The sequence below is a fragment of the Pocillopora verrucosa genome, chromosome 12 (genome assembly GCF_036669915.1).
Source record: "Pocillopora verrucosa isolate sample1 chromosome 12, ASM3666991v2, whole genome shotgun sequence".
In the NCBI taxonomy this organism is placed as follows: Eukaryota; Metazoa; Cnidaria; class Anthozoa; order Scleractinia; family Pocilloporidae; genus Pocillopora; species Pocillopora verrucosa.
In genome coordinates this window covers 2,417,231-2,445,230 of record NC_089323.1, presented here as the reverse complement: position 1 = coordinate 2,445,230, position 28,000 = coordinate 2,417,231, and the positions used below count along the sequence as shown (strand labels likewise).

The following is a 28,000-nucleotide window of genomic DNA, read 5'->3' as shown; positions in this document are numbered from 1 at the left end:
CTCACATATATCAATCGCTGTTTAATTTCACTTAATATGTATCTATGCTTGAACAAATTGAATCTTTCTCAGGATTTTGGTCGAGGATAGCTATCTCCAGAGCTAACGCCGATTATGGCTCTACAGCCTTTTACAAACGAACAGCTGAATTACTTCAAATTTGCCTCAGTTGTACTCAATGAGTTCGCCATTGCTTTGCGTCAGACGTTCAAATCCATGTGGGACAACAGATTTGGACATCGTCCCGGATATCAACTGTGGGATAACTCCACGGTAGTAAGAAATTTGTTTCTAGCTGAAGAAGGTGGAAAAAGCAAAGTTCCTACACACATCTCCTATGAAGAATGGGATTGTACCGCCCTCTTCCAGGCCACCATCTATGCAAAGTCCTTCGCTACGCCAGATAGCAAAGGTCATTACAAGACACTCAGTGAAATGTACGTAAGGCACCATAAAGTACCTCGTGGAAAGTTCCATCCATCTGTTGTGAGTCCAAGTAGAAATACAGCCGAAACCTTCGCTCTTGCGATTGATCAGCTTCGACTTTTACGAAACTCCCTTTGTCACGCAGACAGGTCAGAGATTGATAAACCAACCTTTGACCAACACGTGAAGCTTGCTAAAGAAGCATTCAAAGCTCTTGCAATCATAACAGATCCCATTGATGCCATCGGTGGACTGACAGAGTCTGACTTTCCCACCAAAGAAGTTCGCAAATTGGAAGAAAGTCTTAGGCAGGAGACCAGATCATACATCGAGTGTCTCGAAGAACTAAGATCAGGTGTCGAGTGTCTCGAAGAAGTGAAATCAGGTGTCGACAAATTAATAGCACAGGGGAATGCGATAAAAGAAAAAGTTGATGACCTCGCTTTGTTGAAGGGAGAAATAGATGATTTGAAACTAAACATGGATGAAGATCAAACAGGTATAAACTGATTAAAAGCTTTACAGAATTTTTTGATTAACAACAATTTAAGATGCAATATGGCAGTCTTATAACCATTAGTTTGGCAGGGAGGAACTGAAAAAAAAAACCAGCGTTTCTGCTCTTTACTCTAGTAATAATAGTTCAACGGGGCAACTTCCAGTTTTCGCAAAAGTGCTTCGTACATGTCTTGAAAATCCTGTCTTCTTCCCTAAGATGAATTTATTCTATAATCAGAATACCACCTTAAACAATCTGTTATCTTTTATTTTAGAACGATTTGTTGAAGAAGTAAGCCGCAGCCACTATATTTACCGGCATCGTGACTCTTGTGGGATGTTGTTAAGATTACAACCTCATGGAAAGAGCAAGAAGCTCATGATTAAAGCTGTGTCCCTAAAACATGATTTCCACATTTTTAATGGTACAGTAAAATGTACTATTTATTATCATCGTTATTTTTCTCTTCCAACTACCGACATGAGCTCTTTCATAATTGCATCAATTTGCTTCTTTTAAGATTCAAAGCCATTCCGTCCACCATCAAATCTTCCTTCAAAGGTTCCACACTTCACTGGTCGTCAGAGAGAATGTGAAGACATCAGCAGTCACTTAACTTCCAAACGTTCCCGGATCGTGTCGGTATGGGGCTCGCCTGGTTTTGGTAAGACTTCGGTGGCAACTGAAGTCGGACATCGACTTCAAACTGGTGGACTTCTCGTATACTTCTTCTCCATGAGAGGGCTTCTTTCAAAGGCCGATCTGACCACGCAGCTTCTGAGCTTCTTTAGAAGACACTCCACAAGAGATCAAATTCCTCAGCAGATGTCCATAGAAGAAGAACTTTTTCTCTTTCTAAGAGACATTTCAGGTGAATTTGTGATGATTCTTGACAATGCCGATGAATTACTCGAAAGTGGAGCACCGAATGTGAAGGAGGATTTCATCAACCTTCTGGAAGTCATTCTTAGTCAATTCAAGAATTTAACATTTCTTCTTACCACAAGGGAATCTCTTGAGTTTATGAATGTGCATTTTGAAGGCCATCAAGCAGTAAGAATAGGGCCATTACACGAGTCCTTCTCTCAAACCTTAGTCGGCGGATTACTTCCTAAAGCGACCGCGTCTGACTGCTCGAAAATTGCGAAAATCTGCGGGTTCGTACCTTTGGCCATGAAACTGTTGTGTTCTTCCATTACTGAAGATAATGCTCAGCCGAGTCAATTTTTAGTTACCTTCAAGGAATCAATAGAAAGTAGCCTTTTCGAGCTATTGGACAATCCAGATTATCCAAGCTATCTGCGATTAAAGTTCCTATTTCAATCCTCATTTCAGAGACTCTCTTTATCTGAAAAAGAAGCGCTGGTATCACTTAGTGTTCTTTCTGGAGATTTTAACCACTCAGTTGCTACAGCTGTCATGGGTGTAAAAACAACTCTGGAGGCCAAGAAAATCTTGCATAGGCTTCGGAGAAAATCTTTCCTCGACTCTAGTTCCAAACCTGAGTCATTTTCGATGCATAAGTTGATTCTGTCGTTTGCAAGAGGAAGAGGTCAAGATGAAATGAAAGAAACCATGCTGAACTCCAAAGCACGTTTGTCTGCATTTTACGTCTCTCTTTTCGACAAGCTAAATAAACAGTTTTTGACAGGACAATCCATGCAAGCATTTATTGATTTCTATGAAGAGAAGCAGAATATTATTCAGAGTCTTATGGAGAGCTGCTCCGATCCCAAGACATGTGACGTTTCATTTGGTGTCCTCACAAAGGCGGAAATCTTTCTAGATTCCCTTTTCTGGTGCGAGGGAAAAATTATCGACAAAATTTATGATCACGCAACTGAAAAAGCTCAGGCGTTTGGAAAGAGCGTGTTCTACAGTCAGTTACTGTTGTCCTTGGCATTCACCGAAGTGACTTGGGGGATACATGGAAGATCGATGACGCTGCTCTCTAAAGCCGAGGTCTTTTCTTTGTCGGTAGATGATAAAAGAAAATTCCTTTGTTATAAAGGTATCTGTCAACTGGTTTCAGGGAAAATAGATGACGGAGCTGAGAACTTACAAAAAGCTCTTTGCTTGGTGAGTGATAGCCCCGAACAACGAATTCTCAGAGTAATTGCACTGCAAATTCTTGTTACTTACTTTCTTTTCAAGAAAAAGAAAGCAACTTCTCTGGAGCTTTACACCACAGCCTTACATGAATGCAGAGCATTAGGAGACACAAGTCTCCTTGTTATTCCTCCAGTGAATAACAAAGAATTGGGAATGATCGAGGCAGATATGCCAAAGGCAGATGTTACAACCACTCAACCACTTAGATTAGAAATGATATGCGTTGTTAGCAAAGCGACGGAAATGTCCTCTGATTATGAAACAAAGCAAGCAATAAGCAAATCTGTACTAAGGATGTCAAATGAAATAGATAAACAGATCCTCCCACCTTCCATTGGTTCATGGACCTTCCAGCGCAACGTCAATTCGACACTTAAAAATGTACTGAATAATCCTGAGGAAGCAACAAAGGTGTGTGACACATGGATAAATTATCATAAAATGACCTTAAAACAAAGTGGAAAAGTTAATGCAGGAGATAAAGCTAAACCCAACAAACATCTTGATTTAAATTGGCATCAAGAAAGACTACTAAGAAGCTATTTGGACCGTGGCTGCGCTATTCATCAGATGCAAAACTATCCTGGTGCCATTCAGTCCTTTCAACTTGCCCTCGACATTGCAATAGGACTCTTCGGGGAAAAACACCCAGACACAGCTCAAAGTTACTTTTCTCTCGGAGAAACACAACATGCCTCAGGCGACTTCTCGTCAGCAGTGACGTCTTTTCAGCGTGCTCTCAAGATTAGAACTAAACTCTTCGGGAAAGAACATCCAGATACAGCTCAGAGTTACTTTTCTCTCGGAGTAACCCAACACGCCTCAGGCGACTTTTTGTCAGCACTTCAGTCCAAACAGTGTGCTCTTGCCATAAGAGTTAAACTCCTCGGGGAAGAACACCCAGACACAGCGAAGAGTTACTTGTCTCTCGGAAAAACCCAGCACGTCTCAGGCGACGTTTTGTCAGCCCTTCAGTCCAAACAGCGTGCTCTTGACATTAGAGTGAAACTGTTTGAAGAAGAACACCCAGAGGAAGCTAAGAGTTACTTTGACCTCGGAGTAGCACAACATGCCTCAGAAGACTTTTTTTCAGCACTTCAGTCCAAACAGCGTGCTCTTGACATAAGAGTGAAACTCTTTGGGGAAGAACACTCAGACACAGCTCAGAGTTACTTTTCTCTTGGAGTAACCCAACATGCCTTAGGCGACTTTTTGTCAGCACTTCAGTCCAAACAGCGTGCTCTTGACATAAGAGTGAAACTTTTTGGGGAGGAACACCCAGACACAGCTAAGAGTTACTTTGACCTCGGAGTAACACAACATGCCTCAGGCGACTTTTTGTCAGCACTTCAGTCCAAACAGCGAGCTCTTGACATAAGAGTTAGACTCTTTGGGGAAGAACACCCAGACACAGCTAAAAGTTACCTTGACCTCGGTGTAACCCAACATGCCTTAGACGACTTTTTGTCAGCACTTAAGTCCAAACAGCGTGCTCTTGACATAAGAGTTAAACTCTTTGGGGAAGAACATCCAGACTCAGCTAAGAGTTACTTTTCTCTCGGAGTAACCCAACATGCCTTAGGCGACTTTTTGGCAGCACTTCAGTCCAAGCAGTGTGCGCTTGACATAAGAGTTAAACTTTTCGGGGAAGAACACCCATACACAGCTGAGAGTTACTTTGACCTCGGTGTTACCCAACATGGCTTAGGCCACTTTTTGTCAGCACTTCAGTCCAAAGAGCGTGCTCTTGACATAAGAGTTAAAGTCTTCGGGGAAGAACACCCAGATACAGCCGAGTATTACTTCTCTCTTGGAGTAACCCAGTTTACCTCAGGTGACGTTTTGTCAGCACTACAGTCTTTTCAGCGTGCCCTTGAAATCAGAATTAAACTCTTGGGGGAAGAAGAACCAAACAAAGCTTAGTGTTACTTTTCTCTCGGAGAAACACAACATGCTTTAAGCGACTTCTCGTCAGGAGTTCAGTCTTTTCAGCCTGCTCTTGAAATTAGAGCTCAACGATAGTTACTTTACTCTCGAAGTAACGCAACATGCCTCAGGCGACTTTTTGTCAGGACTTGAGTCCAAACAGCGTGCTCTTGACATTAGAGACTATTTGGGGAAACATCCAGACACACCTCAGCGTTACGTTTATCTCGGAAAAACACAAATTGCCTTAGGCAATTCCTTGTCAGCACTTCAGTTCGATCAGCGCGCTCTTACAGTTTTTACAATTAAAATGAAAGATTTTTCACTTCATTTCAACGTTTCATTGCAGTAACTCGATTAAAAACATTTCATGTCTCAATATGAGTTTATTTGAGATGAAAACAAGTTTACATTCACTCTATAATGAAAAAATAAATAAATTCCCGCAGAATCAAGGTCTCAATATCCCTGACTTCACTGCTTTTTGTTTTTGTTTACACCATAGTCTTGTTAATGTTCGTGTATCCAGCCCCTACACATGATAGCAAGATTTTATTCTCTCCTCCTGCTACACTGTTGTCGTCATCACTCTGTTGTGCTTGTATTTTGAACATCACTCCAAAAAATTCTTTTAGATGCCTTAAAAATTGAATGCTGTAAAAGATGTTGATGATAGTATTGAGAAAATTTAAAAAAATTACTGAGTAGAAGGAAAACAATAACATTTATAATGAACCTGCAACCACCAAGCCGTCTCTCCCCTCCCTCCCCACTTACTTTTCTCCATTTCTCCTTCCTTCCAACACTTTCCTTTCTTCCTGTCTATCTCACCTCTCTTTCATCTCCTTCTATTCTTCATCATCTCCCTTTCTTCCCTCTCTTCCTATTATCCATTCGACCTTTCCTCTCTATCTGAGCTGCACTCGTCTTCATTTCCCATCATCCTCTACACCTCACCTCCCTGCCACCCTGTCCCTCTCCTTCTTCCTATCTTCCTCTCTTCTTTATCTTTTCCTTCCTCATCATCTCCTCTCCTTCTCTCTTTCCCTCTCCACCCCTCTGTCTCCCTCCATTTCCCCACCCTCCCTCATTCCCCCCCTGTCCTCCTCTAAATTTCTCTCCCTCCTCCTGCCCCCCTGCTACCTCATTCCCCTCCACTGTGCCCTCCATATACCCCCTACAATGCTTCTATCCTCTCTCCATTCCCACTCCCTCCCTGTCTCCTCCTTTGTGTCCTCCATCATACTCCCTAACACTGCCTCTTCCCACTTTTCAATCTCTCTGTTTCTCCTCCTTCTCCCTTCTCTCCGGATCCTTTTTGCAATTGAATGAGAGCCAGACTGATGCCAAGCAGTTACAAAAATCTTTCCTAATAACACACAACAGATCATAACTCCAGCAAACAGAAAATTGTGTGAATTTATTTACTCTTTTCACTGAGAGACATTAACTACTTACGTATATGGAGTCAGTGGACCAGTGAGAATTTTAGAAACATCCCTTTGTCCCAGAATCATGTAAAGGAGAACAACACTCTGATGGCGAGAGTCAACACAGCCTCCCTATCAAAGGAGAAAGATAAATAATAATGGTGAGTCTTATTTCAGAATATACAGCTATACTTTAATCATTGTTTTAAAAGCTAGTATGAGTGTAAGCCTGATCACCAGCTGCCAAGAGATATTAATGAAGTGCATTTTGATTGAGTGTCGTACATCCAAAACTGAAAGCAATCACAGCAGCCAACCAGAATAAAGGAACATATCATGAGCCAATGAAGGATCCAAGTATAAACAAGGAAACTGACCAAAGCAGGAAAAACCTTATCTTGTAAATTTCTTCAAGTAACATTTCAGCTGCCTGTTTGCCAAGATCCTCAGGGACAACTGGCTGACCCTCCCCTACTGGGGTAGATGATGTCTGAACACTTAGCATGGCACCAGTTGTTGATTCTGCAACTAATGAGATCCCAAACCCTGGTGACCTGGAGGAAGACATTTTTAATCATAATTATCATTAATCTGATGACTAATGGTGTACCATGCTTATGACAAAAGAACACATTGCATCTCTGGTTTTAAGAGACTCTGAAAGCTTGCTTATCGTAATGTCACCAGCACAACAGAAGTGCACTGACTCAGTTGCATTAGCAAATCTGGGCGCGAGATCTAGCAAGCGTTATAACTTTGCCTTCTTGGACAAGACTCTTTACTCTCACAGTTCCTCTCTCTGCTCAGGAGTATGAATGGGTACTGATAACTTCTTAAGTAAATCTAAAAAAATGCCAAGGGCAATTTACAATGCACGGTCACCCCTTACAGGGGAGGGGGAGGAGTAGTAAAACTTCTTATAAATTTTGCCACTTTGGAAATTAAGAAATATGGTTGTCGTCTTCTCATGAGCACAGAACAAAGAAAAAATTCTGAGTCCCCATGAGGAATTGAACCTCAAACCTTCAGATTCCACACTCCCATGCTCTACCACTGAGCCACAGAGACTGTAAGGCCCATTATGAATTTCATATATGACACATATCCTGCACTCTGCTAGGATCGGCAATGTTGATAGCACCACATTTTGTAAATAGAAGAAGAAACATGGTAGCTTTATGCTCAGTAAGGAAATATAGAAAGATAATTTTTGTCTTGCTATGGATATTTACTGCATGAATTGTGGTGAAACATGCTGATTCCCTGGTAAAAAAGTTAAAGGTTTGTTTTAAAATGACATACTTTCCAGATTGACCTCCTTTGCAGTGATCTGTATAAATGTAGATATCGGACACAAACTGGTTCAATACACCACTCACTGCACCAACCACCCTATTACAAATAGCTGGAGAAACTCTCATAGCATACCTGTTTAAGGTTTGGTTAAGGAAAATCAACTTTTTTCAAAAAAAAAATAGTGGTCTATGTGTAATGGTCTCTGTAACAGCAAAAATGTTATCACAAAAACTTGAAATATCTTTTATTGAGAAAGCAACAATACTAGTCGTAGAAGTAGTAGGTTGAAGCTAATAACATAAATTATTTAAGAGAACTGTGCCAAGAGCAACTTTTGGTAAACGGACTTAAAAAGTGATAACGCATAAATACAAGAGAACTATGAAATAACATGCAGTATGGAAATGTGAGAAAAGGTGTGCCTGACAAGGAAAAACGCTAACAAATTTAACAAAAAACACTTACAAGGGGGTATGAAAAATACAAAGAATGAAATAAGTCCAAACAAATTACATGAAAAATAATCAGCAAGCACTTTGATCTTGCAGTCCCTGTAATATAGCTATAACACTTATACCAAGGGGAAAAGTAAAGGATACGCAAGGCCTCTTATTCTTTTTATCTTACCAGGATCTGTGAATTGTAATGGCCGCAAGTTTCTCCTCACAGGACAAGAGAATACCACCTCCCCTCCTCCTTCTGGAGGTGCTCCCCTTTTCACAATCTGTGACAAAAAAAAGTCAATGAAATGATGATATTATATTTCATAGTGTTTTGAACAGCCATGTAAATCAATTGCAACAAATTAAAGAAATTGATGTAAAGGAAAGGAGTTCAAATCCAATGAGATTGTCTTAGACACCAATTTTGCCGCGGCCAATTCCATTGTTTTGGTAAAAATATGGCCCTTATAATGTTTAGTAAGAATGATCTATTGCAGTCCTCTTTCCTCTACTAAACAGAAAAAAGCACTTTCACAGTACTATCTAACTCAATATTAATTATTCATGTACTTCATCTTTGTCTTCCTCTTTGATCTAAGCCATTTTAGTTAAGTCTGGTTTAGTGAATAACTTTTTATCCTAAATTAAGGGGCACTATATGAGGTATCTAGATGTGCCCCTCTCCTCTCTGCTTTAATATTTAAATGTACAGAATTAGAATTGCTTAGTTATTATGGTGACCTTGTTGATTACATAACTTAACTTACTACTTCATGGAGTAGAGATATATTCAATCATGTTGAAAGGGGCAGCTGAGTCATTATTTAACTTTCTTTCCAGCTAAGTTCACTGACAGTAAAATTACTGCACGACTCAATCTTTTGCATGTGTTGAGATCCTACTTGGAAAATCATTAATAATAATGATAATTAAATCCATTAATACTAGCTAAATGATACCTTTATAACTAGGCCTTCATCATCCACCACAAACTTCTTTACCAGAGGCAGAGTAACTGTTTTAATGATATCAACCTAAAATAACATCATACAGCAATCATTAAATTCTAAGAAAAACACATTTCTCAGAAGTAATCTAATTATGCACCCTTAGACACACTCATCTTCAGTCTTGTTTTTGTCTGCCCCATTAAGTCATATATGTTTACAAATTCCATTTTAAAACTCTGGCATTTTTGTTTTCATCAAAATACTATGCAACTTTTTTTTCAATTTTCCTCACTTGAAGAAAAAAGGAATTTTAAGTCAACCTACATTCTTTGTACTTACTGGAAAGTGTTGCCCACTAATTTTCAATATGGTGATATAGAAAAACATAAATTTTTAGGTTGATTTACATGTGGTTTTTCTTATTCAAAAAAACTGAAATATAAAACTGGAAGTTTGATGCTTCTTATACAAGGAAGAAAAATGATATTGGATATGAAATGAGAGTTTTACAGGACAGAGAGAAACAGAGAAAAATCAACACAAAATTTGAATTACACAGATTTGGTCTTTAGTGTATTTAGCCCTTTATAACCTAAGGTCAGTATCCATATTTGCCACACTCTTTGATTCTCTACACATTTCCTTTAGTGGTGACAAGAAGAATTTGTGTAACAATCAAAGCTTCTTATGTTGGTGATCATTTCCAATATTCTCATGATCTTCATGAATGATACAGCAGTGTTACTAAAAGGAGAAGGTAGAAGCTCATCCCCCTGGGGGTGAAAGAGTTAATTCCATGCAAGAAACAATTATGATAAAATATTTCTGGCTTACTGTTGGATCATGTCTGTCATTTGTTATTCCTTTTAGAGTAAGTCTGATAGGTTTCTTGCAAAATGGTGCCACCAGCACCACAGCTTTAAGATAATAACCAAGAGATCTTTAAGGATTACAGTTGTGTTCAATGGTTCCTCCAGTTAACAGGCCAGATTTATAAAACAGCATTGTACCTCTGGAAAAGGAAACAAAATAACCAAACATGAGGATAAGATAGCTTTTATAATGAAGCCCCATTAGGAAGAAGGGAGGGAAGGGGGGGGGGGTGTCCAAGTGTTAATAAAACAGCATTGTACCTTTGGAAAAGGAAACAAAATAACCAAACATGAGGATAAGATAGCTTTTATAATGAAGCCCCATTATGAAGAAGGGAGGGAGGGGAAGGGGTCCAAGTGTCCCCTATAGTACTAATGTTTGGCCTAAATATCCTGTATCCCTTTAATTCCTGTGGTTTCTATCCCTACAATTCAGGTTTACATCCCGGAATATTCATTTTAAATATTCCATTATATTTTTCTGGAGTATCCCATATCCCTATAACCTTTTAGCCAAATATTCTCTATCCCGATAACCTCTCATAGGGCCTCTATAATTGACATTGCTTGGCCGGGCAGTGCTATCATTAATACCTTGTCCAGGAGCCGTAGAAAACTTGCTTCAAAATCTTCAAAGGGTTACATAGAGAACAAAGATTCTCAAAGTAGACTGCAAAAGACAAACCATATACACGGCTGAAGTTAGCAGCTGAAAAGGCTGTGATTTCTATAATCAGTTCGATAATGGACGCACTTTTCAGCCCAGGATCGTCTTCAACAGCTCTTATGTTTTTTATTTTCACTGATTTACCGCTATGTGTCGCCAAAACAAGTCTTTGTCGGAAAAAATTAGAACCTTCGTATGTCATATTCGCAGCCATGTTGAAAAACGCACGTGGGTGACTTTTCCTGTCTTAATATATGACATAGTCTTATCTTCCGGGTGACGCTGCTGGACCAATAACTTTCGTTCTCGTTGAAAATGGCGGACGACGATTTGAAAGGTGAGTGGCGATGACATTCCATATCATATCTTGAGATCTTTTCTGCAATGATTCACGTGTAGATAAGTACATACCGAATTCACGTTTTGTGGCATTTTGGATGTTGATCAAAAGTCATCTCTTGTCGAATTGGTTGATAATAGTGGAAACGAAGCAATTGTTCTCCAATTTACTTTTTAACATTTTCTTCTAGGTATGACGATGTTCCGATGAGGTCGAAGAAGAAAACCACTTTGAAGATGTAGATGACTTGAAGGTAAGCTTTCTAGCAGAGATATTTAGCCATGATTTTCTGAATAAGTTAATATAGTGGATCTACCATAATTTTGACAACGCACGTGTAATTTCGGTTACATGTGAGTCAAACAACACTTACTGATTATCAGAATCAAGTAGATGGAAATTTTTCGTTTGATAAAGTAACGATACTCTTAGAGAGGGTATTGCCCACTTACACTTCTATCACACTCAGAAAACCATAATACAAAGACTTCCCAGTAGATAGTTTTATTACAGTTTTTATCCAGTGTAACGTAGGGCTGGAAAATAAACTAATAAGAGCTCCGCTCTTAGGCTTGGCTAAATCTGTATTTTAATAATAATAATAATAATAATAATGTGTCAGAATCAATCATATGTGAGATCAGGATATGTAGGCAAAATTAAATACTAGAGCACAAACCAATCAGCGTTGACTGCGTGAGGTTGAGATTTTTCATACCTGACTGACGGCTGGCTGCCATGTTTTCTTGGATGTTTGTGAAGTTCATGGTTTTCTGAATTTCCCAGTAATCAAGCTATTTTACTTTCCTATTGTGTTTTTTTCAGCCAACAGAAGACACAGATAATATTGACATTTTGCCCACAACAGGTATGGTTTGCAATAATTTTTAAACAGTATGCTATAAAATCTCAGCTAAATAAGTTAATCCATTAGAACAAAATCAAAAACTCCTGATGTTGTAGCCACTTGGCCTCAAAGAGTTAACCACATTAATTATAAGACACAGGATGAAGAAATGTTTCTTGCATTTCATTTTATTCATTAGGGAAGTTACATGATCCTTCAAAGTTGCTACTAAAACCCTCATAAGTGAATGTCTCAGGCTAAAGAACATTTTATTATAGTTACTGGACATTTTAATTGCTTAAATAAAATATTAATTCACACTTTTTTTTATGTCATTTTGCATAAGAAAGCCAAGAACCAACAAAAAGAATCACAACACCAAAAATATAAAATATAAGAGAGCAAGAGTATTAGGAACTATAGCACAACAGATAAGGTACTTAATTAACCGAACAAATAAAGATTGTTAAAGCACTAATGCCTAGGGTTGAGATCTTGAGTTATACCTTCGCTATAGTCCATTTCAGTCCATTCTGGCACGTTCAATATTTTAGAAACTCATTTTGCTTTGTTATGTTTTGATAACCAGTTTGGGTGCCCCTGTCATGGTGGAACTTGAAGGTCAGACAGATCCTTTACAGATAGCCATGAAGGAACACAAGTAAGAATGTTAATGAGTTTATTTTTTTTCTTCAACGGAGTATTTAAGCCAAAACCTACAGTGTAAGTAGTACAATAGCCAGTACCAATTAGTCTCAGCATTGTAATCCAAAGAGAGTTTTTAATTATCTGTACTTAGATCTCTATTTTGTGATAGTTGATGTGTGCTAAGCCAGAATAAACTACCATATGGAAATCAAGGGTTAATTATCTATAGTGGGCAGCATAGCCAATAGGATTGCAGCATTTGTGATAGAACACATGCAGATTTATAACAATATTCATTAGACTTCACAATATGTTAAATGAGCCAGGAAAAATAATTGGAGGAGCACATCAATTACAGAAGTTCCAAGCCTCTTAACCCTTAAACTTCCAAAAGTGATTTACTTTTAACTTCTCACTGTAATATCTAAACATTGTGTGGCAAACAGGGCATGAGAATATTCAAACTAATCAGGTAGAAGTTGTTGTCTTTATCTAACACCAAATTCTTGTAACTTGTGAACAAGGAAATGTCTGGCAGCTAGAGAAGAGAATAAACAATCTCATTACCTGTTTGCTGGATAATGTATGAATATTATAGGGAGAAGTTACCTGATCATCACTTCTGAGAGTTAAAGGGTGAACAAAATATTTTCCTTAAATTGCATTTAATAAAAGGAAGGTTACATAAACCATTGATCATATCTTGATAACCAAACATAGAACTATTGTGCAATATTTGTCATAATTCCAAATATAGGAATTTTGAATTGGATACCTTTTTTTTTTCCACAAACCATTTTTAAAAAGTGCATTTTCAAAAATAAAAAAGCAACCAGTCTCCTACTCAGGGGCAGGTAACCCCCCCTGCCCCCCTTACAGAAAATTATTGAACTTTCCTTTCCCATTTATACTCTGTGACCTGGCCTTATTAATTTTTTCTGCAATTTTTATTTTTGTATAGATTCTTCAGGAAGCTCTGCCTGTAACCTCTGTGTGCCCAGCTTTGCCCAAAGTGGACCATATTGTACGTGCAGTAAATCATTTGCATTAGAAAACAAGGTCAGAAGATGTGAAAGACCTCAATTTCTCCCTTAAAGAGGACATCATTCCACCAGGTTTTTACCAAGCGGAAGTGGAAGTAAAGAAGCGATGCCACCTAATTTTTTGCCACAGAACAACAGCTGAGTCAGCTAGCTGCAACAAAAACTTGGTACATTGACAGAAGTGACAAGATAGTTAAAGACCCTTTCACCAACTTGTATCAATTAGTGCATTTGTTATGTCTGCAGTGTCTGCAACACAAGTGCCATTAGCATTTGTCTTAATATCCTCAAAGAAAAAGAGAGATTACAAGAAGGTTAGATTACATATGACTCCCTTTTACTGCTCAGTCTTATCTTTTTTAAAGGAAAATAATGGTTAGAGCACTCTTCAAGTGAAATTTCTAATATCAAAACCAAAGTTATCTTAACAGCCAATCAAAATAAAGGAAAATGTGCTCATTTAAAAACCAAAAAAATGTCGTTTTTTGAATGCATTATTCTTCCTTTTATCTATCAGATTTTGAGAGAGATCATCCATCGTCCACCTGAGGAATGGCTTCATGTGGAATTTGTTACAGCAGATTTTGACGAGGCATTGTGGGGAGCACATCAGTCTGTTGTCCCATGTGTAAAGCTGGAGGGATGTCCTCTTCACTGGACCCAGTTGGTGTGGAAAAAGGTACATGGAATTTGTCTAGGTAAGTTTCATGCACATGTATCATCATTTGAGCTCCTTGCACCAGCAGAATTACAGTTTTAGGCCATCAAGCTCTTTGACCAACCCTCTCGTTTCTAATCAGCCACCCTGACATGATCCTACTCTTTCACTCTTACATGTACCCTTCTCAATCATCTGGGACAAGTTTGTCTTGTAAAGGAATGTTTTTTGGAGAGAGCAGTTGATAATTTCTCCCTCTGATTGTCAAAACATTAGTTGCTGTCAGTCTTTTTCATGAAAACTCTCACCTGGACAATTAGGCCATATTAGCAATATGCAATTTGCTAACAACAGCATCCAAATGAATGCTAGGATTGGCCAACCTCAGGGGCAAGTTCATGCATGGTTTATCTTTGTAATAGGGCAAGGTGCTTAGTCCAAACAAACTTCACATTTGTTATTTTTTAAGTTATATGTTTGGGAACCTTTTTGATTAGAGATAGTAGTCATTCTCTCCATGAATGCATAGACTAAACATTTTTTGGCTCATATTTTTATCAGATGCTCATATTTTTATCAGATCTTGGTCTGCAAGCACTGTGCATTGAGGATAATGGTATGCACAGATGCATTAGAAAACTGCTTGCATTACTCTTACTGCCTGGCAAGATATTTCCACTCAGTTCCAGCAACTAAAACTACAGGCAACCACAGAGACACTTCAGGCACTAATAAAATACATTGAGGATACATGGATCATTAACATTGCATACCCCATTAGGGATTGGTCTGTTTTTCATCAGCCAATAAGAACAATGAATGACATGGAAAGCTGGCCGAAGGTTCTCAGTAGTGAAACTGGTAGGAAAGGTCAAGTTCCTTTTTACACTCTATTTCAGTCACTGCGTCAAGTGGCCCAACTTTCTGTCAAAAACGTGCAGTTGGTAAGGAACAAAAAGGATTCAACAACAAGATTGCCATCACTTGCAGTCACAGATCAGTTAGTATTGGGCTGAGTATAGGAGAAGGAAAAAAAACAGCAGCAAAACTTCTAAAGGTCTGTTCCAAGCTGTATGAGCCATCTCAAACTGAGTCCTGACTTTCATATATCATGAGATTTTAGTTATTCATTAATAAGCTTGTATTTATCTCTAACACTGATATTATATACCAGCAGAAGGTCAGAACTTACTGGTAAGATGTAGAAGTGTACTTGCCATTTTTTTTTTTTAATTTTTCATATCATAATCAAAATGTCCTATTTTTTGCATTCAGTTTTGTATCTTGTAAAAAGTATTTTTGGGAAAATTTACATAACAGTTGTGTATTAGAAACATTATCATTGAACAAATATGCTGGGGAATGTTGTTCAACTTGTAGTAGTGGTAGATGTGTCAAAATCTTTTACAGCAGTGATGAGTTTCTTTAACTTCTCAAGGAAAAAATTTCACTTAGCTTAAAAATTTAATAAATTACAGTCTAATATTGATTATTGATTATTGATCATTAACAGTGCAGTTGGAGTTAAGAGAATTGTTAATATTTTAATATTTATTATTTTTACAGTGTTGCAATACATATTGTAAGATGTACTACCACTGTTAATGTTGTAAGCACTGTTTGTGGCAAGTATCATAATTCCAGTATGCAAGGCTGTAAGTGTCTTTTCATAGTTGCAAGAAATATTAGTACTATATTGTATTGCCTAATTCGCACCCAATCCAGCGCGTGCTACGTAATTACGGTTGTTCTTGCATTAGTCATTTTTGTTTATGGCGGGTATGATAATACTTGTCTTTTGGGCACGTATCTTAGCCTTCTTAGTCCCGCTTTTTAGTGGAAATTTTATCGATTTTAAACATTTTATCGAGGCCAGAAGTTGAAAATTAAAGAATAACTACTGGGCCCGACTGTTACAGGGAAAGCGAGATGTTATCTTCTCAACAAGGACTTTCAACACTGATTTTATTACAGAATAACAGGTTGAAACTGAAAAAAACCAAACAAACAAATGAAGTATGAGTTTAAAACCAATGAAGTACAAACACAGTGAAACAGGAAAATAAATCGTTCCCACTCTATCGCGTGTTTTGCTTACTTCTGCTTGCTTGAAAGATGTGAGACAAATAACAGACTAACAACTCAAAAAGCGTCTGCTCTAGATGCAAGATTCTAGATTGTAATTGTTATTTCTACCAAGACTAAGTTAGGAAATTTTGAAGGGCATCTCTCAGGGTGGCCATGTTTATTTCAAAAACAGAAGTTGAACAATACCGAGTGTATTGTCCAGATTAAAAGGGAAATTTCCCTTGCTCATCACGCTACATTTCTCGAAAACAATGAACTCTTCATTACATAGGCATTTAGCATATTAAGGGTTTAAAATTTCCGTGTGGTCTGAATAACAAGTCATAACATCTCAACCACTCTCTGGCTACTTTTGAAGTTGCAGTCTTGCAGTTCGTCCATTAATAAGATAATCATCTTGTGCGTCTGCCAACAAGATATTCCTCGCTCTAACTTGAATTTCAAGGAAGGTAAGTAACAGTTTTTTTTCTACTATTAACGAAATAAAACAACAAGAGACAGTATCGATGAAGGTCTAGCTAAGAAACTCTGAACTTTGTTAGACTTGGCACAACACTCAATTTCTGATCACTGCTGTCAGTAACAAGAGTTGACGTTTGGCAGTCATCATCTTACGTACAAAGAATGTAAAAGTTTTAAGCCGCTTTTAGCATAAATAAAAATGCATTCTTTTGTACCTTTCAATTTCCTGTTATCATCAAATGCGCAATAATTTGTTTCTTCGTGCCTCTTGTTCATGCCATGCAAGTTCGTAATCAAATTCATTTAGGATATCTTGTAGGAAGCTACAACAGAAAATATTAAATCTGAAAACTTGAAAGAGTTTTGAAATTTCATAAAACTTGTAAATCAAAGAACCGTGAAAGTATTGTCAGACGTGAAATTAATTCAAACCGTTTGCTGCAACGAAAATTGTGTATCACTAAAGTGGAGTTGAGGTTTGAAAAAAATAGGTTTTGACGCTATATCAAGCTTATTGAAGTGAATTTTTTGAAGGACTTTAAGTTCTAAGATGCACATTTCTCCTATGGCGTCACAGCCTTCGATTTATCGGTTTCCGCATTTTAATAAGATACAACATTGAACCTCGAGAGGGAAAATATTTTAGTTTTAATTAGAAAGTGCTGGGACTTGGCATCCAAACAGAGCAGATTCAAAGCGTACATCTACATATTCTAAAATAAAGTAGAGGTGAGTTTTCACTGCCTCAAGTTAATTTAGTTAATAATTTAGACAACCCAAAAAACACGCCTGTTCTAAATGTAAGATTGCAGATTGTAATTGTTATTTCTGTCAAGACTAAGTCACGGAGTTTTGAATAGCATTGTTATGGGTGGCCATCCTGAGTGTATTGTCCACAATAAAACTGAACTTTCCCTTGCTAAGCTGTATTTGACCTGTAAACATCACGCCACATTTCTCGAGAACAATAAACTCTTCATTGCATAGGCATTTAGTATATTTAGCATTTAAAATTTCCGTGTGGTATGAATAACAAGTCTAACACCTCAACCAGTCTCCGGATAAATTTCGAGTTGCAGTCTCACAGTTCGTCCAATAATCATTGAGATAATCAGTGTGTGCGTCTGCCATCATAATATTTCTCCCTCTAACTTGAATTTTAAGGAAGGTAAATAACAGTTTTATCTACTATTAACGAAATAAAACAACAAAAGACAATACCGATGAAGGTCTAAGAAACTCTAAACTTTGTTAGACTTGGCACAACACTCAATTTCTGATCACTGCTGTCAGTAACAAGAGTTGACGTTTGGCATTTGACGTTTGGCAGTCATCATCTTACGTACAAAGAATGTAAAAGTTTTAAGCCGCTTTTAGCATAAATAAAAATGCATTCTTTTGTACCCTTCAATTTCCTGTCATCCCCAAGTGCGCAATAATTTGTTTCTTCGTGCTTCTTGTTCATGCCATGCAAGTTCGTAATCCCACTCATTTAGGATATCTTGTAGGAAGTTACAATAGAAAGTATTAAGTCTTTGGCAACTTGAAAGAGTTCTGAAATTTCATAAACATGTAAATCAAAACACCGTGAAAGTATCATATTAGACGTGAAATTAATTCAAACTGTTTTCTGGCAAAGAAAAGTCTTTATCAATAGAGTGAAGTTGAGGTCTGAAAAAAATCAGGTTTGACGCTATACCAAGCTTATTGAAATGAATTTTTTTGAAGAAGTCTAAGTTCTCTGATGCACATTCATCTTCTGGCGTCACAGACTTCGATTTCTCGGTTTCTGCATTTTAAAGAGATACAACATTTGAACCTCGAGAAGGAAATATTTAAGTTTTAATTACAAATTGCTGGGACTTGGCATTCAAACAGAAAGCAGATTCAAATCGTACATCTATATTCTAATATAAAGTAGAGATAAGTTTTCATTTTGTCTCAAGTTAGTTTAGATGTGTAGCCAATTTTAGTATCCATGCCGTCAGACACAATTGATAGAGCCAGTGCGCATGTGCGATTAAGTATTTATTTAAACGAATTTAAACGAGTTTTTCCTTTTCCCCTCACATGCATCAATCACTGTTTTATTTCACTTAAGACGTATGTCTGCTTGAACAAATTGAATTTCTTTCAGGATTTTGGTCGAGGATAGCTATCTTCAGTAATAAAGCCGAGTATGGCTGTACGGCCTTTTACGAAAGAGCAGCTGAATTATTTTAAATTCGCCTCAATTGTTCTGAATGAGTTCGCCATTGCTTTGCGTCAGACGTTCAAATCCATGTGGGACAACATATTTGGACATCGTCCCGGGTATCAGCTGTGGGATAACTCCACGAAAGTAAGAAAGTTGTTTCTCGCTGAAGAAGGTGGAAAAACCAAAGTTCCTATACACACCTCTCATGAAGAATGGGATTGTACCGCCCTGTTCAAGGCCACCATCTATGCAAGGTCTTTCGCTATGCCAGATAGCAAAGGTCATTATAAAACACTTGGTGAACTGTACGTTAAGCACCATAAAGTACCTCTTGGAAAGTTCCATCCATCTGTTGTGAGTCCAAGTGGAAATACAGCTGAAACCTCCGCTCTCGCGATTGATCAGCTTCGACTTTTACGAAACTCGCTTTGTCACTCAGACAGGTCAGAGATTGATAAACCAACCTTTGATCAATACGTGCAGCTCGCTAAAGAAGCGTTCAAAGCTCTTGGTATCATGACAGACCCCATTGATGCCATCGGTGGATTGACAGAGTCTGACTTTCCCACCAAGGAAGTCCGCAAATTGGAAGAAAGTCTTAGACAGGAGACCAGATCATATATCGAGTGTCTTGAAGAAGTAAGATCAGGTTTCGACAAATTAATAGCACAGGGAAATGCTATAAAGGAAAAAGTTGAAGACCTCGCATTGCTGGAGGGAAAAATAGATGAATTGAAACTTAAGATGGATCAAGATCCAACAGGTATAAACTGATTAAAAACTCTACAGGATTTTTACATTAACAACAATTTTAAGATGCCATGTGGCAGAGTTTATAAGCACTACTCTGGCAGGGAGGAACAAAAGAGACAACACCGTTTTTACTCTGTACTTTAATAGTAATATATCAACGGGGTAACCTCCAGTTTTCGTAAAAATACTTTGAGCATGTCTTGAAAATCCTTTCTTCTTCCCTAGGATGAATTTATTCTGTTGAGCACCACCTTGAACGATCTGTTATCTTTTAATTCAAGAAGTAAACAGCACACATTATATTTACCGGCATCGTGACTCTTGTAGGATCTTCCTAAGATCACAACTTCACGGAAAAAACAAGAACGATCAAAGCTGTATCCATAAAACTTTAATTTCTAGATTTTTAATATTACCGTAAAATGTACCCTTTTTATAATCATTATTTTTATTTGCTCTTCAAACCACCGACATGAGCTCTTTCATGATTGCATCAATTTGATTCTTTTAAGATTCAAAGCCATTCCTTCCACCATCAAATCTTCCCTCAAGGGTTCCCCTCTTCACTGGCCGTCAGAAAGAATGTGAAGACATCAGCCGTCACTTAACTTTCAAACGTTCTCGGATCGTTTCGATATGGGGTTCGCCTGGTTTTGGTAAAACTTCTGTGGCAACTGAAGTCGGACATCAACTCCAAACTGGAGGACTTCCCGTATACTTCTTCTCCATGAGAGGGCTTCTTTCAAAAGACGATCTGACTACGCAGCTTCTGAGCTTCTTTAAAAGACACTCCACAAAAGATCAAATGCCTCAGCGGATGTCCATAGAAGACGAACTTTTGCTCTTTCTAAGCGACATTTCAGGTAAATTTGTGATGATTCTTGACAATGCCGATGACTTACTCGAAAGTGGAGCGCCCAATGTAAAGGAGGATTTCATAAACCTTCTGGAAGCCATTCTTAGTCAATTCAAAAACTTAACATTTCTTCTTACCACAAGGCAATCTCTTGAATTTATGGATGTGAATTTTCAAGGCCATCAAGCATTAAGAATAGGACCATTACACGAGTCCTTCTCTGAAACGTTAGTCGGCAGATTACTTCCAAAAGCGACCGCGTCTGACTGCTCGAATATTGCAAAAATCTGCGGGTTCTTACCTTTGGCCATGAAACTGTTGTGTTCCTCTATTGCTGAAGATAATGCTCAGCCGACTCAATTTTTAGTTAGCCTCAAGGAATCTATAGAAGATAACCTTTTGGAGCTGTTGGACAATCCAGACTATCCAAGCAATCTGCGATTGAAGCTCCTCTTTGAATCCTCTTTTCAGCGACTCTCTTTCTCAGAGAAAGAAGCACTGGTATCACTTAGTGTTCTTTCTGGAGATTTTAACCACTCAGTTGCTTCAGCTGTCATGGGTGTAAAAACTACTCTGGAGGCCAAGAAAATGTTGCATAGGCTTCGGAGAAAATCCTTCCTCGACTCTAGCTTCAAACCTGAGTCATTTTCGATGCATAAGTTGGTTCTGTCGTTTGCAAGGGAAAGAGGTCAAGATGAAATGAAAGAAACCATGCTGAACTCCAGAGCACGTTTGTCTGCATTTTACGTCTCTCTTTTCGAGAAGCTAAATCTACAGTTTTTGACAGGACAATCCATGCAAGCATTTATTGATTTCTATGAAGAGAAGCAGAATATTATTCAGAGTTTAATGGAGAGCTGTTCCGACCCTAAGACCTGTGAAGTTGCATTTGGTGTCCTGACAAAAGCAGAAATCTTTCTAGATTCCCTTTTCTGGTGCGAGGGGGAAATCATCGACAAAATTTACGATCACGCAACTAAAGAAGCTCAGGCGTTTAGAAAAAGCGTATTCTACAGTCAGTTACTGGTGTCCTTGGCATTCACCGAAGTGATTTGGGGGATACATGGAAGATCGATGACGCTGCTCTCTAAAGCCGAGGGCCTTTCTTTGTCGGTAGATGATAAAAGAAAGATTCTGTGTTATAGAGGCATCTGTCAGCTGGTTTCAGGGAAAATAGACGACGGAGCTGAGAACTTACAGAAAGCTCTTTGCTTGATGAGTGACAGCCCCGAACACCAAATTCTTAGCGTAACTGCTTTGCAAATTCTTGCTACTTACTTTCTTTTTAATGAAAAGAAAGGAACTTCACTGGAACTTTCCACTAAAGCCTTACACGAATGCAGAGCATTAGGAGACACAAGTCTCCTTGTTATTCCTCCAGTGAATAACAAAGAATTGAGAATGATCGAGGCAGATATGCCGGAACCAGACGTTACAACCACTCAACCACTTAGATTAGAAATGATTTGCGTTGTTAGCAAAGCAACAGAAATGTTCTCTGATTATGAGACAAAGCAAGCAATAAGCAAATGTGTGCTAAAGATCTCAAATCAAACAGAAAGGCAGATCCTCCTACATTTCATTGGTTCATGGACCTTCCAACGCAACGTCAAGTCAGCGCTTGAAGAAATATTCAATAATCCCGAGGAAGCATCAAAGTTGTGCGACATACGGATCAGTTACCATAAAAATACCTTAAAACAAAGTGGAAAAGTTAATGCAATAGATAGAGCTAAACCCAACAAGAATATTGATTTAAATTTGCATCAAGAAGGACTATTTAAAAGCTATTTGGACCATGGCCACACTCTTCATTACATGAAAAACTATCCTAAAGCTATTCAGTCCTTTGAATATGCCCTTGACATCGCAAGAGGACTGTTCGGGGAGGAACACCCAGACACAGCTCATAGTTATATTTCTATCGGAGTAACACAACATGATTTAGGCAATTTCTCGTCAGCACTTCAGTCCCATCAGCATGCTCTTGAAATAAGACTTAAACTCTTCGGAGAAGAACACTCAGACACAGCTGAGAGTTACGTTTATGTCGGAGTAACACAGTATGCCTCAGGTGACTTTTTGTCAGCACTTCAGTCCCTTCAGCATGCTCTTGACATAAGAGTTAAACTCTTCGGTGAAGAACACCAAGACACAGCTCAGAGTTACTTTGACCTTGGAGTAACATTACATGCTTTAGGCAATTTCTCGTCAGCACTTCAGTCTAATCAGCGTGCACTTGAAATAAGACTTAAACTCTTCGGAGAAGAACACCCAGACACAGCTGAGAGTTACGTTAATGTCGGAGGAACACTGCATGCCTCAGGAGACTTTTTGTCAGCACTTCAGTCCCATCAGCATGCTCTTGACATAAGAGTTAAACTCTTCGGCGAAGAACACCAAGACACAGCTCAGAGTTACTTTGATCTCGGAGCAACACAATATGCTTTAGGCAATTTCTCGTCAGCACTTCAGTCCAATCAGCGTGCTCTTGAAATAAGACTTAAACTCTTCGGGGAAGAACTCTCAGACACAGCTGAGAGTTACGTTAATATCGGAGTAACACAGCATGCCTCAGGAGACTTTTTGTCAGCACTTCAGTCCCATCAGCATGCTCTTGACATAAGAGTTAAACTCTTTGGCGAAGAACACCAAGACACAGCTTGGAGTTACTTTGATCTCGGAGCAACACAATATGCTTTAGGCAATTTCTCGTCAGCACTTCAGTCCAATCAGCGTGCTCTTGAAATAAGACTTAAACTCTTCGGGGAAGAACACTCAGACACAGCTGGGAGTTACTTTAATATCGGAGTAACACAACATGCCTCAGGAGACTTTTTGTCAGCACTTCAGTCCCATCAGCATGCTCTTGACATAAGAGTTAAACTCTTCGGCGAAGAACACCAAGACACAGCTCAGAGTTACTTTGATCTTGGAGTAACACAACATACCTCAAGAGACTTTTTGTCAGCACTTCAGTCCCATCAGCATGCTTTTGACATAAGAGTTAAACTCTTTGGCGAAGAACACCAAGACACAGCTCAGAGTTACTTTGATCTTGGGGCAACACAATATGCTTTAGGCAATTTCTCGTCAGCACTTCAGTCCAATCAGCGTGCTCTTGAAATAAGACTTAAACTCTTCGGGGAAGAACACTCAGACACAGCTGAGAGTTACTTTAATATCGGAGTAACACAGCATGCCTCAGGAGACTTTTTGTCAGCACTTCAGTCCCATCAGCATGCTCTTGACATAAGAGTTAAACTCTTCGGCGAAGAACACCAAGACACAGCTCAGAGTTACTTTCATCTTGGAGCAACACAATATGCTTTAGGCAATTTCTCGTCAGCACTTCAGTCCAATCAGCGTGCTCTTGAAGTAAGACTTAAACTCTTCGGGGAAGAACACTCAGACACAGCTGAGAGTTACTTTAATATCGGAGTAACACAGCATGCCTCAGGAGACTTTATGGCAGCACTTCAGTCCTATCAGCATGCTCTTGACATAAGAGTTAAACTCTTCGGCGAAGAACACCAAGACACAGCTCAGAGTTACTTTCATCTTGGAGCAACACAATATGCTTTAGGCAATTTCTCGTCAGCACTTCACTCCAATCAGCGTGCTTTTGAAGTAAGACTTAAACTCTTCGGGGAAGAACACTCAGACACAGCTGAGAGTTACGTTAATATCGGAGTAACACAGCATGCCTCAGGAGACTTTTTGTCAGCACTTCAGTCCCATCAGCATGCTCTTGACATAAGAGTTAAACTCTTCGGCGAAGAACACCAAGACACAGCTCGGAGTTACTTTGATCTCGGAGCAACACAATATGCTTTAGGCAATTTCTCGTCAGCACTTCAGTCCAATCAGCGTGCTCTTGAAATAAGACTTAAACTCTTCGGGGAAGAACACTCAGACACAGCTGAGAGTTACGTTAATATCGGAGTAACACAGCATGCCTCAGGAGACTTTTTGTCAGCACTTCAGTCCCATCAGCATGCTCTTGACATAAGAGTTAAACTCTTTGGCGAAGAACACCAAGACACAGCTTGGAGTTACTTTGATCTCGGAGCAACACAATATGCTTTAGGCAATTTCTCGTTAGCACTTCAGTCCAATCAGCGTGCTCTTGAAATAAGACTTAAGCTCTTCGGGGAAGAACACCCAGACACAGCTGGGAGTTACTTTAATATCGGAGTAACACAACATGCCTCAGGAGACTTTTTGTCAGCACTTCAGTCCCATCAGCATGTTCTTGACATAAGAGTTAAACTCTTCGGCGAAGAACACCAAGACACAGCTAAGAGTTACTTTGATCTTGGAGTAACACAACATGCCTCAAGAGACTTTTTGTCAGCACTTCAGTCCCATCAGCATGCTTTTGACATAAGAGTTAAACTCTTTGGCGAAGAACACCAAGACACAGCTCAGAGTTACTTTGATCTTGGGGCAACACAATATGCTTTAGGCAATTTCTCGTCAGCACTTCAGTCCAATCAGCGTGCTCTTGAAATAAGACTTAAACTCTTCGGGGAAGAACACTCAGACACAGCTGAGAGTTACTTTAATATCGGAGTAACACAGCATGCCTCAGGAGACTTTTTGTCAGCACTTCAGTCCCATCAGCATGCTCTTGACATAAGAGTTAAACTCTTCGGCGAAGAACACCAAGACACAGCTCAGAGTTACTTTCATCTTGGAGCAACACAATATGCTTTAGGCAATTTCTCGTCAGCACTTCACTCCAATCAGCGTGCTCTTGAAGTAAGACTTAAACTCTTCGGGGAAGAACACTCAGACACAGCTGAGAGTTACGTTAATATCGGAGCAACACAGCATGCCTCAGGAGACTTTTTGGCAGCACTTCAGTCCCATCAGCATGCTCTTGACATAAGAGTTAAACTCTTCGGCGAAGAACACCAAGACACAGCTCGGAGTTACTTTGATCTCGGAGCAACACAATATGCTTTAGGCAATTTCTCGTCAGCACTTCAGTCCAATCAGCGTGCTCTTGAAATAAGACTTAAACTCTTCGGGGAAGAACACTCAGACACAGCTGAGAGTTACGTTAATATCGGAGTAACACAGCATGCCTCAGGAGACTTTTTGTGAGCACTTCAGTCCCATCAGCATGCTCTTGACATAAGAGTTAAACTCTTCGGCGACGAACACCAAGACACAGCTCAGAGTTACTTTGATCTTGGAGTAACACAACATGCCTCAAGAGACTTTTTGTCAGCACTTCAGTCCCATCAGCGTGCTTTTGACATAAGAGTTAAACTCTTTGGCGAAGAACACCAAGACGCAGCTCAGAGTTACTTTCATCTTTGAGCAACACAATATGCTTTAGGCAATTTCTCGTCAGCACTTCAGTCCAATCAGCGTGCTCTTGAAATAAGACTGAAACTCTTCGGAGAAGAACACTCAGACACAGCTGAGAGTTACGTTAATATCGGAGGAACACAGCTTGCCTAAGGAGACTTTTTGTCAGCATTTCAGTCCTATCAGCATGCTCTTGACATAAGAGTTAAACTCTTCGGCGAAGAACATTCAGACACAGCTCGGAGTTACTTTGATCTCGGAGCAACACAGCATGCCTCAGGAGACTTTTTGTCAGCACTTCAGTCCCATCAGCATGCTCTTGACATAAGAGTTAAACTCTTCGGCGAAGAACACCAAGACACAGCTCGGAGTTACTTTGATCTCGGAACAACACAATATGCTTTAGGCAATTTCTCGTCAGCACTTCAGTCCAATCAGCGTGCTCTTGAAATAAGACTTAAACTCTTCGGGGAAGAACACTCAGACACAGCTGAGAGTTACTTTAATATCGGAGTAACACAGCATGCCGCAGGAGACTTTTTGTCAGCACTTCAGTCCTATCAGCATGCTCTTGACATAAGAGTTAAACTCTTTGGCGAAGAACACCAAGACACAGCTTGGAGTTACTTTGATCTCGGAGCAACACAATATGCTTTAGGCAATTTCTCGTTAGCACTTCAGTCCAATCAGCGTGCTCTTGAAATAAGACTTAAACTCTTCGGGGAAGAACACCCAGACACAGCTGGGAGTTACTTTAATATCGGAGTAACACAACATGCCTCAGGAGACTTTTTGTCAGCACTTCAGTCCCATCAGCATGTTCTTGACATAAGAGTTAAACTCTTCGGCGAAGAACACCAAGACACAGCTCAGAGTTACTTTGATCTTGGAGTAACACAACATGCCTCAAGAGACTTTTTGTCAGCACTTCAGTCCCATCAGCATGCTTTTGACATAAGAGTTAAACTCTTTGGCGAAGAACACCAAGACACAGCTCAGAGTTACTTTGATCTTGGGGCAACACAATATGCTTTAGGCAATTTCTCGTCAGCTCTTCAGTCCAATCAGCGTGCTCTTGAAATAAGACTTAAACTCTTCGGGGAAGAACACTCAGACACAGCTGAGAGTTACTTTAATATCGGAGTAACATAGCATGCCTCAGGAGACTTTTTGTCAGCACTTCAGTCCCATCAGCATGCTCTTGACATAAGAGTTAAACTCTTCGGCGAAGAACACCAAGACACAGCTCAGAGTTACTTTCATCTTGGAGCAACACAATATGCTTTAGGCAATTTCTCGTCAGCACTTCAGTCCAATCAGCGTGCTCTTGAAGTAAGACTTAAACTCTTCGGGGAAGAACACTCAGACACAGCTGAGAGTTACGTTAATATCGGAGTAACACAGCTTGCCTCAGGAGACTTTTTGTCAGCATTTCAGTCCCATCAGCATGCTCTTGACATAAGAGTTAAACTCTTCGGCGAAGAACATTCAGACACAGCTCGGAGTTACTTTGATCTCGGAGCAACACAGCATGCCTCAGGAGACTTTTTGGCAGCACTTCAGTCCCATCAGCATGCTCTTGACATAAGAGTTAAACTCTTCGGCGAAGAACACCAAGACACAGCTCGGAGTTACTTTGATCTCGGAGCAACACAATATGCTTTAGGCAATTTCTCGTCAGCACTTCAGTCCAATCAGCGTGCTCTTGAAATAAGACTTAAACTCTTCGGGGAAGAACACTCAGACACAGCTGAGAGTTACGTTAATATCGGAGTAACACAGCATGCCTCAGGAGACTTTTTGTGAGCACTTCAGTCCCATCAGCATGCTCTTGACATAAGAGTTAAACTCTTCGGCGAAGAACACCAAGACACAGCTCAGAGTTACTTTGATCTTGGAGTAACACAACATGCCTCAAGAGACTTTTTGTCAGCACTTCAGTCCCATCAGCGTGCTTTTGACATAAGAGTTAAACTCTTTGGCGAAGAACACCAAGACACAGCTCAGAGTTACTTTCATCTTTGAGCAACACAATATGCTTTAGGCAATTTCTCGTCAGCACTTCAGTCCAATCAGCGTGCTCTTGAAATAAGACTTAAGCTCTTCGGAGAAGAACACTCAGACACAGCTGAGAGTTACGTTAATATCGGAGGAACACAGCTTGC

The 28,000-nt window shown here is 39.3% G+C and overlaps 1 protein-coding gene and 2 pseudogenes across 1 annotated transcript; 2 read left to right on the top strand and 1 right to left on the bottom strand.

Moving 5' to 3' along the window:
• Positions 1-102: 102 nt before the first annotated feature.
• On the top strand, positions 103-5,399 carry LOC131770517 (uncharacterized; annotated as a pseudogene).
• Positions 5,344-10,830, bottom strand: LOC136277524 (RNA 3'-terminal phosphate cyclase-like protein; annotated as a pseudogene).
• An 89-nt stretch (positions 10,831-10,919) lies between these two features.
• LOC136277373 (uncharacterized) lies at positions 10,920-27,615 on the top strand. The gene is made up of 12 exons (XM_066159401.1): positions 10,920-10,958; positions 11,152-11,214; positions 11,787-11,829; positions 12,398-12,469; positions 13,418-13,813; positions 14,017-14,197; positions 14,738-16,694; positions 18,845-19,667; positions 20,170-22,889; positions 23,094-24,099; positions 24,226-25,485; positions 26,005-27,615. The coding sequence occupies exons 8-12, from the start codon at positions 18,887-18,889 to the stop codon at positions 26,985-26,987; spliced, it is 6,750 nt and encodes a 2,249-aa protein (XP_066015498.1). The 5' UTR covers positions 10,920-10,958; positions 11,152-11,214; positions 11,787-11,829; positions 12,398-12,469; positions 13,418-13,813; positions 14,017-14,197; positions 14,738-16,694; positions 18,845-18,886; the 3' UTR covers positions 26,988-27,615.
• The last annotated feature ends 385 nt before the right edge of the window (positions 27,616-28,000 follow it).

Bases quoted from the DNA above. Each gene is read 5' to 3' on its own strand.
- LOC136277373 (XM_066159401.1), top strand. From the start codon at position 18,887: ATGGCTGTACGGCCTTTTACGAAAGAGCAGCTGAATTATTTTAAATTC. The intron at 19,668-20,169 runs GTATAAACTGAT...GATTCTTTTAAG, and splicing joins GATGGATCAAGATCCAACAG to ATTCAAAGCCATTCCTTCCA. The intron at 22,890-23,093 runs GTTAAACTCTTC...CATGCCTCAGGA, and splicing joins AGCATGCTCTTGACATAAGA to GACTTTTTGTCAGCACTTCA.